This window comes from Melampsora larici-populina (assembly GCF_000204055.1).
Source record: "Melampsora larici-populina 98AG31 unplaced genomic scaffold MELLAscaffold_40, whole genome shotgun sequence".
Lineage (NCBI taxonomy): Eukaryota > Fungi > Basidiomycota > Pucciniomycetes > Pucciniales > Melampsoraceae > Melampsora > Melampsora laricis-populina.
In genome coordinates, this window is record NW_006768804.1 from 54,037 (window position 1) to 71,297 (window position 17,261).

The 17,261-nt window shown below is 38.3% G+C and overlaps 1 protein-coding gene across 1 annotated transcript; it reads right to left on the reverse strand.

Annotated features, from left to right (window-relative positions):
* Positions 1 to 16,675: 16,675 nt before the first annotated feature.
* On the reverse strand, positions 16,676 to 17,165 carry MELLADRAFT_91148 (uncharacterized protein; the record flags this gene model as incomplete). Its single annotated transcript, XM_007414071.1, has 2 exons — positions 16,676 to 16,738; positions 16,803 to 17,165. 2 exons carry the CDS (start codon positions 17,163 to 17,165, stop codon positions 16,676 to 16,678), a joined length of 426 nt encoding a protein of 141 aa, XP_007414133.1.
* Positions 17,166 to 17,261: the final 96 nt, after the last annotated feature.

Sequence of the window (17,261 nt, forward strand, 5' to 3'; positions counted from 1 at the left end):
CCCCCTCCATGCGTTTGGTTCCAATTGCAAAAATCTGTGGAACATGTTAGAAATAAACATATTATAACCAAACCGAGGATATTGATCCACATACCTCTAATATGCTATTCAGTGCCTCGATTGCTTCCCATTCATCAGCATGTATCAATATCCCTTTGAAAAACTGTGCACCTTTGCGATAAGTCGCGAGCATCTTATTAACTATCTGTGAGGATACGAAAGGTTTCAATTAAAAAGGTTCGATAAGATAAAGCAATCAATATGCTACCCACCTCTTGTGCAGCGCACATGCGCTTTCGAGAGTCGTATATAACATTCCAACGAATGCCGTATCCTGCGATTGGTGTCCGGTGATCCAACCCGGCTTCCTTACAAAGCCCCCTGAATTCTTGACGACGAGAATGAGAGCCAGCAATCTTTTTGCTGACAGTATCGACCTGATAAAACATATTGGTCAGTTTCTCGAAAGGCAACTCAACAAGTTAAGCTTTGAAATTACCTTTTGAACTGCAGTCGCATAAATATTGCCTGGATGGCTCGCTAAGACCTTCTCAACTGATGAACACAATTCACTGTAAACATCATTCAACTTCCGCAATTTGGCAGAGGAAAATGATTAATAGTACAGTTTTTCATAAAAGAATCTAATACTGCACACCTGGGCCATTTCACCCACACTACATATGTGCAGCAAGCTAAGTCAATAGTTGTCTATCATGTACATACAGGTCTGCTCAGTTTTTTGCCCATCAGAATAAATAAATCACATGTTATACCACATGTAACTTTTTCGACTTTGAAATTTTTTTCCCAAAAATTCACTACATATAATTCTGTAGCTGCTCAGGCAATATTGTTGAAGCTATGTCTTAGTAACAGAAAGTGTGTTACATGCAGTTGAGTTGATGAGATCACACCAAAACATTGAGTCAGTGTATGTAGTCAATCTTTTGGAAGCTTTTTTCAATCTGAAAGAAGTTACAGCATGTATTACATATGAATAACTTGTCCTGATGAGCAGATAACTGAGCAGAACTGTATGTACATGATAACCACATATTCACTGAGCCTGCTACACATATGTAGTGTGGGTGTTATGGCTCAGGTGTGGAGTGATAGACCATTTTATGACAAATCATACTCCCAATCATTTTTCCCTGCCCACTTGGGGAACCCGAATAATGTCTGCAGTGATTCTTCTTTGGGAAGTTCTGGACCTTGATCGGATTCGTCCACATCTTCTTCTTCATCCGAGTCAGCTGACTCAGCGTCGACCTCAACTGCCTGGTTGTTAAGCTGAAAGGTGGGTAAGGGAACAGCCACATTGGCGTTGGTGGTCGGTTTCGAATGTCCTGATTCAATTGATAATGCTTTTAACCCGGCCTTCACCACTAGAGCCAACTTGTGGCAATAGCATCGAGCATGGTTTTGGGAACTAGCCCATTCCACAGGTTTCTCACTGGCGGCGAACATGACCTCCATCTCAATTGCCATGGTGTTGTTGTTTGAGCCTGAGTCGGTCGTTTGCCCTAAAACGTGAGTATCGTGATGAAAGATTAGCTAAATGACGCAAAAAAACATAACCAAAGGGAACACTTATCTTATGGTGTAAGTCGTGACGGACTAGATACCTAGCAACCGGGCGCGCCAAAAGCGCTCCATAGTGGTTCCAAGCAACCATCTTGAGTGTCAGTAAAACCCTCTGATATTGAAAATCGGCATCGATATAACAAGCTATCAACGCTATGAAAGCGTATTGGTTTCCTCGGGTGGTCCACACATCGTGGACTAACCAGATACGGCTGGAATTAGCCTGTGGAAACAAGAGACAGATAAAAGGAAGCAGATGTGTGAGAAATTGAAGTGATGGTAGAAAATAGATACATAGATTAAAGAGACACACCTTTACTTTTCGCAAAACCTCACCATGAAGCGACTTGTAGATTTTTTTAGCAGTTTGGGCAGCCCAAGTAGGGGATCGCATGTCGGCAGATGGGTTGGCTAATTTAAAGGCGCTTCGTAATATTGGATCGGAGAATCGCAACCAAGGAAGAGCTTGCCGGATGATCCATAAGACAAGTAAGACGTTGAGTAACTGAACACTGAATGAAGGTCGATCCATGAAAGCAGACATAAATTTTCCCCCAGCGGTCTCTTTATTAGCAGCCTTCTGTAATTCTTGGTAGGTAGGTGGCAGTTTCATTCCAGATTTTATTGCTTTCTTACGGCCGGGGCAAGGTCGACGGTCCTTGTCACCATCTCGATGGCCATAGAGATTGTCGTTCGATTTGAAACCTCGGGTATAGTACTCACCACACCACTTGCACGGGTAGGAGCGCTTGAAGGGCCCAGTCTATACAAGGGAAGCAAAACCAAGTGAGTGATGAGATGGTTTCAATGGCAATTTGAAAGATTGTTAACTGCTTACCTCGTCTTTGTAATGCTTGGGAGCTCCATAGTACCTCATAAGCTCCTTGACATCGCCTCGGTGGCCCGGTCGGGTTTCGACAGCCTCGTTCTCGTCTCCAGAGGAGTCCTGATCAACATTGACCACAGTAGGTACTCCAGGACCCTGGAAAGCCCCTATATACCCGCCTAATTGGGTATGTAGGAATTGGCCTTTTTGGGTAAAAATGGTCCTTATGTTCTGTGTAGGAATTCTAAAAATTTGAAAAAAAAAGTCACACAGGAGCCTTATTTTGTATGTAGGAATATGTCAAAAAGTGTGGAAAAAAAAATTAGGTTTCTTACACATTAGGTAGGAAAGAGGGTTCTCAGGGCCACCAGCCTACCCACTTCAATACATAAGGTGAGCAGCAATGATCATCGAGTCACAATGAAACCCGATGTTATTGTGTATAGATACCAATCATGATAGTATTGAGTTCGAAGCTCAGGTAAGACAATTTTTTACACATTTTTATGTAAAAGGGTGTGGAAAAATGTCATATTATGGCAGTTGATGGTCATTGAAATCGAGATGTCTGACAGTCTGGCATGGGTCAGCAAGAAGGTTGTTTCAACCAGTTTCAACCGAGTCCAAACATTTGAAATGGCCTGAAAGTTGCTGAAACAGCTTGATTCTGCTCGATCACAACATTTTTTTTGTTTGATCTTGATAGTTTTCGTTGATATTAGACACAATTACTATATCTCGCGTAGCAAAAGGAAAAGGTAATGAACGAAAGAAAAAAAACAACCACCAGGATCCTGTGGCTTCTGATCACGCCAATGCAAATGGAGCCACCAAATTGGACCCTTGGACATGTAGTAAATTGGTAGCCATCATGCTGAAAAACTCTGAGCAGATGGACAAGGCTCTGGATTGCTTACATCAATGGAACATTCATGTAAAGCTTGACCTCAATTGGATTGCAAAAAATACATCAACAACTCTCGACATCGCAACACAAACACTTTATACAAGTGGCAATGTATCAGAAGACAATCCACTTGAAGTAAACAAGTTTGTTGTGGTTATAAAAAACAATGTATGTCATCCCCTGTTTCAAATATGAAGCTGCCGACTCTGATCATTTAATGTACTCTTGATTCGTTTTAGATGCTTTTTTTGGGTAAGATCTGTGCTCTCTACATTTACCAGAATGGTAAGCACGAGTGGATCACCAAATCGTCCACTCGATCTAAGCTCTCATATGCATCTACCCAGCTTTACATGTATAAAGGGAATCCTGGAGCGTGTAGTTTTGAAGAAAACTTTCCAAATCGCCTCATATTCTCGCATCTTGATATAGCAGATATTCACTATGTGTTTCCCCCCACCTCATCAATGAATATTACTGAACCCGAGGCTAACACCATATGGATTCCTCAAGCTTATTGTGCTATGTTAAAGGCTATGAGCCAGAAACAGTACATCAAGGCAATTCTCGAACAACTTGCTGTTGAACACGCTAAAGCTAGAAAAAAATAAGCTATACTTGAATTGTAATATCTAACTTGGTTTTTATTTCTCTCCACCTTATCTAGAGATTTGATTTTGTGTTATTTCTTCAAGTTGTTTCGCTTCATCTCTCCCAAATTCAAAAAAATACCAGTCTCTTTAGTCCCTTTTCTGAAACGTTTGACTGCTCTTTTTCTACTTCTTGATATTGAATTCTCAGACCCTGATCTCCCTCATGTGTAGAGATTCACTTTGATGTTTTTACCTGTTACAGCAGTGGACCGACTGCAGTGGCTGGCCAGGAACTGGAAACACAGTCCCTCCAGTGGCTGGCCAGGAATTGAATTACTCGTTTTTTTTAAAACTCAACTACATAACACTACATAGCTATACTACTCACTAGTCTATTTCTCTCTCAACGACTTCAACTCTTGTGATTCTTCTACCAAATTCCCAAAAAAATATACAAGTTTTTCCGGAAAAAAAATCAAGATGTATAATTGCTCTGAAACGCCCAAAAACACAGATTTTGAGGGTCCTTATGCAGATGGAAGGAATATTGGGACCTTTCTCCGAAAAAAAAATGGTCCTTTGTCAACAGGTAGGAATCCAAGTTTTTTTTGTGAAAACCGGCGAAATTTGTGTAGGTAGGAGGGGAAAATTTTGGGATTTCCATTAGGAGGGTATATCGGGGCTTTCCAGGGTCCTCTTGTTCCCCATGCACCACGCCATGCTGGTGCGAGTCAAGTCGTACCTCAAGGAAGCTCTGGCATCGAATATCCTCATCCTTGCGACTGTATTGCATCCATGCTTGCGATTGGATTACTTCGACTTTGCTTTTGGGACCGGTTCCCAAGAGTTCACTCTGGCAAAGCTACTTATCGAATCAGAGTATGGCAAAAGGAAGGCTACAATTGAGAATGATAGAGTTGATTCAGCCTCAGCTAATCCTGTTGAACATAAGAAGCTGAACGTAGAGGATGAAGAGTTCCGCAAACACAAGGAACGTAACCGCCGAAACACTGCCAACGAACTGTGATCCTACTTAGAGATGGCTGAGGATCCTGCACCTGAGGTGGCCGAGAACCCTCATTTGGCTTTGGAATGGTGGAGGGTCAGTTCATTCCTCTAATATTGACTTGTCACAATAGAATCGATTCATCTAATACACATTCAATGTATTTGCAGTTGAACGAGGGCAAATACCCAGTCTTAAGCTCACTTGCACGCGACTTCCTGGCTATCAGTGCCACCGCATGTCCAGTTGAGAGAGGATTCTCTGCGTCAGCTGATGTGTGCTCACAGGATAGGATGGCACTCAAGCCACAAACAATAGAGCGCACGGTTGGGGGACTTTTGTGGTCAGTACAAGGTGTTCAGATGAAAGGCAAGTTTGAAACCGCACAAGAGATGATGGTGGATTGTATTGCAAAAGACCAGGCTGCGCGAGAGAGGAGGAAATGAAACGTTTTAGTGGCTTTCTTTTTTCTTTTTTCATTTGTTTCTCTTTATTTTCTTGAAATACATGTCATATGGTTGCAAAAAAACAAAAAAAGACGGAATTTCTGCCAAAGCACGGTACGGTACGGTAACGTCGGTGCAAGATACGTTATCGTACCGTACCGTTCTGGTGTCTCACAATACGGTATAGTACCGTATCTTCTCTGCTTGGGAAGATACGGCATCCACTCTGGGTGAAAACAGTATCGTGAACTACGGTACGGTACTTAGTACCGTACCGTGGGCCAGGTACGATATCGGATACTGAGTTTATAGGTATCCTGATCACGGATACGGTACTAGTATCGCCGGTACGATACCAGTACCGTATCTGTGGCAGCCTTGACAATACCTGAAATTTGGCCCATGATTTTGAAGACAGGATTTTGAAATCTTCAAACATCAATAACTTTTGCAGTTCTGAATCAAATCACTCAATTTTGAGTTCATTCAAAAGCTGAACTATTCTCCTTCACACTTCATAAAGGTAGTAAGGTGTTACCTAGTCATGTAACCGCTCTACATATGCTCAAAAAGTTCTGAATAAGTAGCTCTGTAGGATCTTTTGCAGACCAGCTACAGATGTGATGTCTGAATGATAAATGTAGAGAAAAGACTCACCTTTTTGATGAACTCAAAATTGAGTGATTTGATTCAGAACTGCAAAAGTTATTGATGTTTGAAGATTTCAAAATCCTGTCTTCAAAATCATGGGCCAAATTTCAGGTATTGTTACAGGTGGGTTTTTGATGATTCTCAGCCTTTATTGTTAGTACATCAACCAATATCTGTGTGTAAAATACAAAAAAATACTCATCAGGATGCCCCAACATCTAGGAACAAGGTGCATATTTTTCCAGATTTTTAGCTCTCTTCCCGTTGCCTCAGGATTTTTCTATGTCAGTAGTTTTCTTTACTGCCCGGTAAAGATTACATTTTGTGTAGTGTATTTGGAATGGCACTAACCTTTGGTTTCTCCAACTTGCTTGGACGCGCTTAGTGCCTGGTAATCCTAACCAAGTCACCCATTCCAAATTTATTGCCGCTACCAGTACACCGGTGCACCAGTAGCATCCTTTCTCGGATTGATGAATGTTCACCCGATGCAATGAAGTCTTGGCTGCAGTCTAGAGGATACAACCTAGTACCTATGGCTCTTGGAGGAAAATCCACGGAAGTTGTCAAGATAAGCGAAACAAATGACAGTGAACGTCCTGCACCTACGAATAAACCAGATGGTCCTGGCAATGCCGTGAAGTCCACAATTCCTGCGACCAACGCCATGTCATCAGAATCAGTCCCTGCTCCTGCCCCTACCCAACCTGATCATTCTTGTAAACGTACTTTCATGTCAACCATGGGACCATTTGATTTGACTGCAGACAACCCTCCCAAACCAACAAAATCAACAACTACTAGCTCAGTCAAGTTTAGTGACAAGGGTATAGAAGCTCACAGTTTGGTAGCGCTCCCAAAATACTTTGCTCCAAAGATGACAGCTCTTGATTGCTACATCCCCTTAACGGTCCTCAATCCTCAATGGTTGAGACGGGACCTTCTTCATCAAGCCATTCACAGTAGATCAGTCAAGGAGAAACTTTCAGACACTTACATTGGCCTCACAGTTCCACTCAAATAAAAAATGACATTCGGAGAATGGGTTGTTGCCTTTGATTTATTTATCACATATCTAGAGCATTATAAATGGACCAAATTGGCAGCTAAGTTTTGGATCCACAAAGACAATGTCTTTGACATCAAGCAAGAGAACTCCAACTGGCCAGTCGCCTTCCGATATGACCTTGCCATTTGAACTGCCATTATGACCTTCAGACTTTCAGATGGTTCCGTCGCCAACCCTGCCATTAGAGATGCATGACCCGAACACGAAGCTATGCGCAAGACAGAACGCATGAAAGATTTCTTACCAGCTTTCAAAGAAATCAACCCATACACCAATGATGAAGTGAAAGCTTCAATTGATCCTATTACCGGTTTAGATAGTGGAGCGACTTCTTCCAACAACAACACCTTCAATAAACCAACCCCTTGTTCTCAGCGCTTCTCAACTCAAAACAACTTCTCTAACTTACCTGTCTATGACAGTCCTGGAGGATCTTCTTCCAGCAACAATACTGAAGAAAGAAAGACTGTGTTTAGAAACCGCCTGAGAACCCGTTGAGGCACAGCCAGCATATTTGGCTTGGAGCCAAAAATCCGAGGATTCCTCGGATTCTGACTCCGAGTTAACCCCTATCCGAGGATCCAATCTGAGGCAACGGCCAGGGCCAACATTTGCCTCGGAATCAGCCCTCGGGTGCCCTTTTCCTCGGGGGCGCTGTCCGAGGACTCCTCGGACGTTTGTCTCCAAGCCAAATATGCTGGCAGTGAGGTAGCTGGAACGGAAACCGTAACTTCAGAGATTGTATGTCCTTGTCTATTCTGTGCTTATTTAGCGTTGTGTAATGCACTATTGCAACTTCTTGGATCAGTATATAACTTGACCCTTTGCCTCCTTCCCCTACTTCAGAGAGAAACGGCCAAGGTTTTCAACACCTATTGGTTCTAGTGAGTCCGTGAGAGAGATTAGCCCACACCTCGTTCCTAGGAACACCTCGCCAGATAAGTTCCCTCTGAATGAGGATGTCTTGAAGAATTATCGAAACTTGGGTAACTCTTTCAATGAAAGATGGACCGGGGAGAAGGTGACCTGTGGTATGAAGATTGCAGAATGGTGTTTGTTAGCAAAAGAGTGTGGCCTTCAGGATGAGGCAGAAAATGTCATAGCTGGCTTACTCAATGGTTACCACCAAGGTATACCCAATCACACTTTAGGATTTTGCAGATGGTTCACACCTGAAAATCACAAGTCAGCTCAATTAGCGGCAGAGAAGATCAGAAATACTCTGGCAAAGGAACATTGGGAAGGCAGGATTTTTGGCCCATTCACCCACGGGGAGGTCTTTGAGAAAATCGGTTTCTTCCGTTCCAGTCCAATGGGGAGTGTGATTAATGGAGATGGTTCCTTCTGAATAATAAACAACATGTCTTACCCTCACGACAATGTCTTCACGCCTTCAGTAAACAGTTTTGTAAACAAAAAAGACTTCAAAACGTCTTGGGACAACTTCAAAGTCTGGGCAAGATTTTTCCATACCAAGAAAGGAAAATTTTTGTTAGCAATATTCAATTGGGCAAAAGCCTATCAACAGATTCCAATTCACCCAGATCAGTGGCGCTATCTTTTCATAATGGACCTTGAAAACCGACTCTGGTCGGACTCACGCGTACAATTTGGGGGTGTTGCCGGTGGAGAACTTATAACCCAACACAGGAAAGGCTCTGTTGTATTGAGTACAGATAAGGCACCAGAGAAATATATTTTCACACGTATTTTAACTTCAAAAGCACAATTTGTATTACTATCAACACTGCTATAGTGTTATTCCCAAATGATAACCAAAGGAATAAGCAATATCTTATTGATATTATTCCCAATGAGTCTTTATGACTATAAAACTAAAGTAAATTTCTCTTTATAATTGTAATAAAGGGCGTATTTAAGTGACCAGGTACTATTAGAATAAGTTTATAATGATAAACAAAATAATAATGGCGTAAATGATAAAGAAAAAAGGGGAAAAACAATCCCAAAATCCTCTCAAAGTATGTATAACAATGTACTCCAATTTTTACAATGGTCAACAGCCTCAAAACCAATCAAATCCGCCCAGAAATCCCTAAAAACCCTATGATGACGCAATGTGATGATTTTGTTACTAATAAATGATGTAATTTTCACAGCCAAAATTGATCAATGACACAATAATATGATGTACAGCACTTCTTATCATGAATACAGGTGATTTTTCCTTGTAAACTAGCTGAAAACCAATTTTTGAGATTACGAATTTTTTCAGATGTGCTCCAATTTTTGATTACTAAAGTGCATCTTGTAGCCCTCGTGATACTGATCATTTCTGACACCTATATGACCTAATTCTGATGAGTGATGAGTAAGATATTGAGTTGTGAAGTCAAGGTTTTTAGCATTACATGCTGACTTGTGACTGTAAATTCAAGATTCACACCAATTCTTTATTTGCCTTATAACTTTTTTCATACACCTCCGCTACTATTGATTGAAAGTCTGTACATTATGTAATCCACTCTTCTGCGTTGAATGAACTATTACTCATCATTTTCTGATGTCATTTGACACATGTAATCATCTGAAAACCTTCATTTTTGACTATTTTCACCTATTTTCTTCACTTTACACACCTTTTACTAAGCTTTTCTTTCCTTCTGTAACATTAAACAGCAATTTCAAACCGTGAAAATCCCTTAAAACACTCTTGGTAACCTTATTCATTACTAATACCACTGTTACATATGTAAAACTACCTGTAAACCCTTGTTTACCAATTTCGAAAAAAGTGCCTTTTCTCTAATAACTGTTGTTTTCTCTTATCAACCACCAAGATTAAAGTTGTTACTGACTAACATAGTGCTCCTCTTCCATATTCTGACCCTACTAAACCCATAAACCTAATATTAATACCCTAAAAACCATTTCCAACCTGTATACCTCTATTTTTGAGTTTTTCTTATTTTTTTCTTTCTTTCTTTCTTTTTGTAATCTGTTTGTTAATAGTTTATACTTATCTTATTAAGTTTGTTTAAATAAATTGAGTATGTAAAGATAAAATTTATGTAATATAATTGATGTAATTCAAAATTCGATTTTTTTTTGATTTTTTGATTTTTTTTGATTGGTCTCATAGATTGATTACCACATCCTCCCCTTCTTCCTAAACTGCCCCCAGTTTACCAATCAAAAAATAAGTTAATTTAATTCAACTAGTCTGTTTATCCTCATTTGTTAAAATTCAATCTTGAATATTATTTTAATTTGATTGATGTTGACTTTTTAAATTGATAAGAATTTGTTTATTTTGCTAACACTATAAGATTGTTTGAATTTTAATTTGAGAAACATATCAATAACACACAAATAACTCCTCAACTGCACTATAATGCCCACCTCCCCTTCTTCTACTTTTAAATCTCACACCACAAAGATAATTCATTCTATACCAATTTTAATCTTACTTTCCTAGACCATTTCTCAACTTCTTTAGACACTTCAGGCGAAATTGAAAATAACTCTTTAATGAAAAACTGATAAAATTTGTGCTTAACTCTGTTCACTAATTTTGATAACAATGATTTAGAATTCTCTTTGAAAACAGATGTATTTGATTTTGTTTATGAATTTATGTGTATTTGAATTGATAGAAAATAAATTGTTTGAATGTTCATGTATCTCTTGCTTCTTCTTGATACCATATCCTTCCTCAATTCGCATACAATCTTCTCCAATAGCATTATCATTATCTTCTAACACTTCATCCATGTCCACGACATCAATCACTTCTATAACATCATTAAATACTACTTGCTTCTTTATTTTAAGATCTTCTTGAATTTGATTTTTAACATCCTCTTTCTTAATTTGAGACTCATTATTTCGTGCTAATTCTTCTTCCTCAATCTTTACTTCTTTATTGACAGAATATATTTGAAAATCATTAGTAATAATTGGTGTTAAATTTGGTAATGAAACTACTGGCTGAACTAAATTACAATCTTCTGGTTCCATTAAAAAACTCGAATTTTCATTATGATCAAAAGTACTCTCAGTATCAGAATAGTAATCCATTTGATTGTAATTTGTGTCAGAGTTGATATATTGATCATTGAAATCAGTTTCTTGTACTTGTAGTTCATTAAATTCAATTGGTTCTTGATATTGATTATACATATAGTTCTGTTCTTGATTATGATCATGATATTGGTGAATATTTGAATCAATTGGCGCGAGTTGATTGGTCTGATAATGTTAATAGGGAGCAGGTTGTTGTTCAATATAAGTTTGGAAATGATTAGGAACATAAATTTGAGATGTAAAAGAATCAGGATGTGGAATTAAGCTAGAATTCTGAATGATACTTGTTTGAAGATTATCATGATCACTACCCAAATAATCAATCTGATGAGTAGCTTTTGCTCGTGCTCCAGTAATCTTAACAATTTTCTTATTTATATTGTTTTGAATAACTTCATTTTTAACTCCAGGAAGATCATCTATGATTCTAATTTTGTTTTCTCCAACATCTTCAAAATCCAACAGTACTTCTCCTTCCAAAACATATTCTACAGCCTCTTTCAATTTGTTTAAGCTAGGTAACTTATAACTGCCACCATCAACTTGTTGAATCAACCTTTTCTTAATTAATCTCTTTTTAATTTCCTTTTATAACTTGTCTGAAAAAGCCTCATAAAAACATCTCACAACTTCCTCTTCTGAATTGATATAATCATGCTTGATTGTAAACAATTGTAAATCTTGTCAAAATTTATTTTAAAAGATTCAAATTCAGCTTCATTTGTAATTCCACCACACCTAGAAGACCTTTCTGATAAATCTCTGATATGATCAATAGAGTACTTTAATTCTTTTGATGTAGAATGATATCTAGCAATGAGTTGTTTCTTTAATTTTGTCCAACTCCATTTACCACTACCCCAGCCATCCATTTCTCTAATTTCCTCTTTCAAACTTTCTTCTTCAACAAATCTAGTAATTTGCATAACCATATCAAGTTGAGAAGCACCATCAGCTTCTGCTTGACTCTGATAATTCGTGAGAAACCTTTCAATACTTTCTCCTTCTCTAAATATAATTGAAGCATCTGAATTATTGATTTTTCTAGGTCTTTCTTCATCTGAACTATTATCACTATCACTTTCAATGTACATCCTACTAATTTTCTTCTTTTTAACTTTAATTCTTTTCTTCTCTTTAAGTCTTGATTTTTCAATTAAATCCATCATTTCTTTTTCTGTTTGATTGAATAAATTTTGTTGTTGTTCATATAATTTCTGCCATGTAGAAGCCATCTGATTACTATTTGATTTGATTTATCAGAACATATAATCAAAAAGTCGAAAATATATATATCAATGATAGATAAGGATCAATAATTTCGTGTAGATTTCAAAGCTTCAAATGAAATAAATTTATTAATGTAAGAAACTTATTTAATTTAAACTATTAATAACCAAAGTAATTTGAATTAGTAATTAATTTTTAAAGGAGAAACTCGAAATTGTTGATGATAGAATCTGGTTTAATGAATGAAGTAATCTTTGTAATGAATGTTGATGTAATTCTTAAATTGGTTTTTGGGTAAAACCTCCAATAAAATGAAAGGGTTGGTGATAGAATAGATTTGTTGTTAAAAAGAATAGTATTCCAGATTTTTCGAAATTTCAAGTCAATTGTTGTTATTTACTATTCTGATTGTTTATAATGGAATTAAGTTATAAGTTGATGTAGTATTGATCATTAGGTTAATCTCCTAAATTTTGGATATTGAATATATCTAAATTATTTAACAATGATAATGATTATTTTGATGAATAGTATTGATTGTGAATTTTCGGATTTTTAAGTTGATTGATATAATTTAATAATCTGATTTGTTTTAATTTTATATTATAAATTTGAATCTGATATTGAATAATTTAATTGGATCAAGTTGATTTATTAATTTGAGAATGAATTGTTGAATTTGATTATAATATAAAGTAATTGAAGTAATTTAAATAAATTTGACCGGTAGCAAAGTTAAGTAAAGCCCGGGGAGAGTCACCAATATGTAGAACTTATAACCCAACAAGGGTTATACAGAGCTGGAAGAGGATAATCTACTAATATAAGGACTAGTAGAAGTTGTCTGAGACTGCTCTTCTAAAACAACACAATCAGGAAAGGCTCTGTTGTATTGAGTACAGATAAGGCACCAGAGAAATATATTTTCACACGTATTTTAACTTCAAAAGCACAATTTGTATTACTATCAACACTGCTATAGTGTTATTCCCAAATGATAACCAAAGGAATAAGCAATATCTTATTGATATTATTCCCAATGAGTCTTTATGACTATAAAACTAAAGTAAATTTCTCTTTATAATTGTAATAAAGGGCGTATTTAAGTGACCAGGTACTATTAGAATAAGTTTATAATGATAAACAAAATAATAATGGCGTAAATGATAAAGAAAAAAGGGGAAAAACAATCCCAAAATCCTCTCAAAGTATGTATAACAATGTACTCCAATTTTTACAATGGTCAACAGCCTCAAAACCAATCAAATCCGCCCAGAAATCCCTAAAAACCCTATGATGACGCAATGTGATGATTTTGTTACTAATAAATGATGTAATTTTCACAGCCAAAATTGATCAATGACACAATAATATGATGTACAGCACTTCTTATCATGAATACAGGTGATTTTTCCTTGTAAACTAGCTGAAAACCAATTTTTGAGATTACGAATTTTTTCAGATGTGCTCCAATTTTTGATTACTAAAGTGCATCTTGTAGCCCTCGTGATACTGATCATTTCTGACACCTATATGACCTAATTCTGATGAGTGATGAGTAAGATATTGAGTTGTGAAGTCAAGGTTTTTAGCATTACATGCTGACTTGTGACTGTAAATTCAAGATTCACACCAATTCTTTATTTGCCTTATAACTTTTTTCATACACCTCCGCTACTATTGATTGAAAGTCTGTACATTATGTAATCCACTCTTCTGCGTTGAATGAACTATTACTCATCATTTTCTGATGTCATTTGACACATGTAATCATCTGAAAACCTTCATTTTTGACTATTTTCACCTATTTTCTTCACTTTACACACCTTTTACTAAGCTTTTCTTTCCTTCTGTAACATTAAACAGAAATTTCAAACCGTGAAAATCCCTTAAAACACTCTTGGTAACCTTATTCATTACTAATACCACTGTTACATATGTAAAACTACCTGTAAACCCTTGTTTACCAATTTCGAAAAAAGTGCCTTTTCTCTAATAACTTTTGTTTTCTCTTATCAACCACCAAGATTAAAGTTGTTACTGACTAACATAGTGCTCCTCTTCCATATTCTGACCCTACTAAACCCATAAACCTAATATTAATACCCTAAAAACCATTTCCAACCTGTATACCTCTATTTTTGAGTTTTTCTTATTTTTTTCTTTCTTTCTTTCTTTTTGTAATCTGTTTGTTAATAGTTTATACTTATCTTCTAAGTTTGTTTAAATAAATTGAGTATGTAAAGATAAAATATGTGTAATATAATTGATGTAATTCAAAATTTGATTTTTTTTTGATTTTTTGATTTTTTTTGATTGGTCTCATAGATTGATTACCACATCGGCTGTGGAGTATTTGGTCGACCTGCCAATTTGTGGAAGAAAATTGTCCAACTGACCTTCAAGTTATGCGGTCCCTTGCGTTGGGTGGATGGTAACCTCCTTATCAAAGATGTGGAGAACCAAACATTGATTGCAGACGTAGTCGCTTTAAGTGACTCCATGGGTGTGATGTCTAATCAAGAAAAAGTGCATGAGTTCTCTGAAGAACAACGTTACATTGGATTTGTTTGGAATGCTACCAAAAGAACTGTTCGATTACCAGTGGAGAAGTTTGATGAACAGATGGCTCAACTAAACCATTTCTTGACACCGGGAGAATCGTTTACCTTCAAAGAAACAGATCAGTTTGTCAGACAATTGGTACATACAACATATATTGTACCTAACATGAGGTGTTATATGCCTTGCCTATATAAATGGAAAGCAGAATGGAAGGTCTTGTCAGCAAAAAGGAAGCTTCCCAAAGATGCAAGAGTTGACCTAGCGGAATGGAAGCTTACATTAGACACTTTTGAGGCCCAAAGCTTTGTACCAGAAGTAGATACATCTGATGTGGGTTGGGTCAGTGACACCTTTACCTCCTTGGGTATTGGCATCTTTGTTGGTAACCGCTGGGCTCAATTCAAGTTCAAAACGGGATGGAAAGCTCACCTTAGATCGTCCGAGAAAGGTGGCACAGCTTGGGCTGAGACAGCCACTATACGCCTCGGCTCAATGATGGTTAACAAAATCCATAAAGTCAATGGAAAGAAGTTTAAAGTACTTACAGACAATACAACCTCTGAATATGTTGTGTTGAAACACCACTCTAGGGACCATGCGGTTAACAAGGAGTGGAAAAAGATCCAACACCTCCTGGTAGAGCTTCATTGTGATATAACGGTGGAGAGAGTAACGTTGGCTAACAATGACGCAGATGAGTTGTCACGTGGAATAGGGAAGGTCCTTCCGAGAGAAGACACTGTTGATATTGAGATCCCAGCTGATTTAATACCTGTATTAGAATAAGTGTTTCAAAATAACTAATTGTGGTTTCCCTGAGAGTCAATCAATTGAAATGCAAACTTCTTCCTTTTCCCCCCTGATTGTTCCCCCTTCTTTGCCTGTGACTTTTCCAAGTTGAAGTGAGAAAGACAACATCCTACCATTTTGCTTTGTTCCTCCTCTACCTGCCAAAAAAACAAAAAAAATCGTTTAATTCGATTCCATGAACTCCCACACACCACATTCATCATCAATGGAGTTTATGGTAGGGAGGACGGAGTATATACCATACGACCCCGTAAAAGCTTATATCCTCTATGGTAGCTGGAAATTTACTACGATCAAGCACTATAATGCAGGTGTTTCAAAACTTGTCATTTTTGCAAAAACCTTTGGTATACCCCGCACCGCACTCCTGCCAATTTGTCCCGAGTATCTATACCAGTTTGTCCTTTTGGCTGGCCCAAAGTTACCGGGTGAAGGATTGGAAACGGACCCAAATCCTATCAAATTGACAACGATTACAACGTATCTGTCCGGTATCAAGGCATGGCACCTATACCATGATTTTGTCTACCCCCACAATGCGACTCCAAGGATTGAACTCCTGTTGACTACGGCAAAGAAACTGGACCTCATCAATCGAGAAAAGATTCCAAAAGATCCGGTTCTAGTTGCTCACATCTTCAGACTATTGGAGGAGCTAACCGGCGGAAATCTGGAGAGCCAAACGGCTTATACGGTGGCTCTAGTCGCCTTTTGGGGTATGGCCCGCCTCGGAGAACTTTTAAAACATCCTAATACGTCCGACCAGGTACGAGTGAAGGACATCATTTGGGATCCAATGGGGGAATTTGCAACAATCCGAATCAGATCAGCAAAAACAGCAGCTGTTGGCGAAATCCAAGAAATCCACTTACGGAAACAACCTTCTCTGCTGGACCCAGTAAGCGCCCTTCGGCGACTCATCCAATGCACGCAAGCTACTGAGGACGACACACTGTTCTTCTACCCAAGTGGTGATCGCAAGACTTGCAAAACTCTGACTAAAGCTAGGGGTCAGGCTATCTTTGATCAGGTCTGGAAGTTGTCAACAACGTCGAAACTCACAGGGCACTCCTCTCGAGTGGGCGGCGGTTCCCTTAGGTGGAATTTAGGTTGCAACCTGGAGGACATTGTTGCGATTGGCTGCTGGCAATCAAAGGTGTACCAATTATATCTACGGAAGTATATCAAGGATGAATTAAGAGAGACCTGCCTTTTACTAGAACAACTTCTCCTCGTGCAATGAACTCCTTCAAGAGCGCCATCCTTGCCATGCACGTATGTGCCCTCTGTTTGCGATGGTTTGTGTGGGTGCACGGCACCTGAGTGCGTGGGGCGGTCTTGGTGCCTAGACTTGACCCGGCCCATAGTAGTGGGGTTTCTCAGGCTCAGGACTATGTCCTGAGTCGAGGGGAAGAGCTCCCCCATCTACCCGGCCCGGTAGTCCTACCCCCCTTAGCCGACCCGGCGAAGGGGCCCCCCCAAGTAACCTAGAGTGTCCCAACACGAGACTTTTGGTTTGCC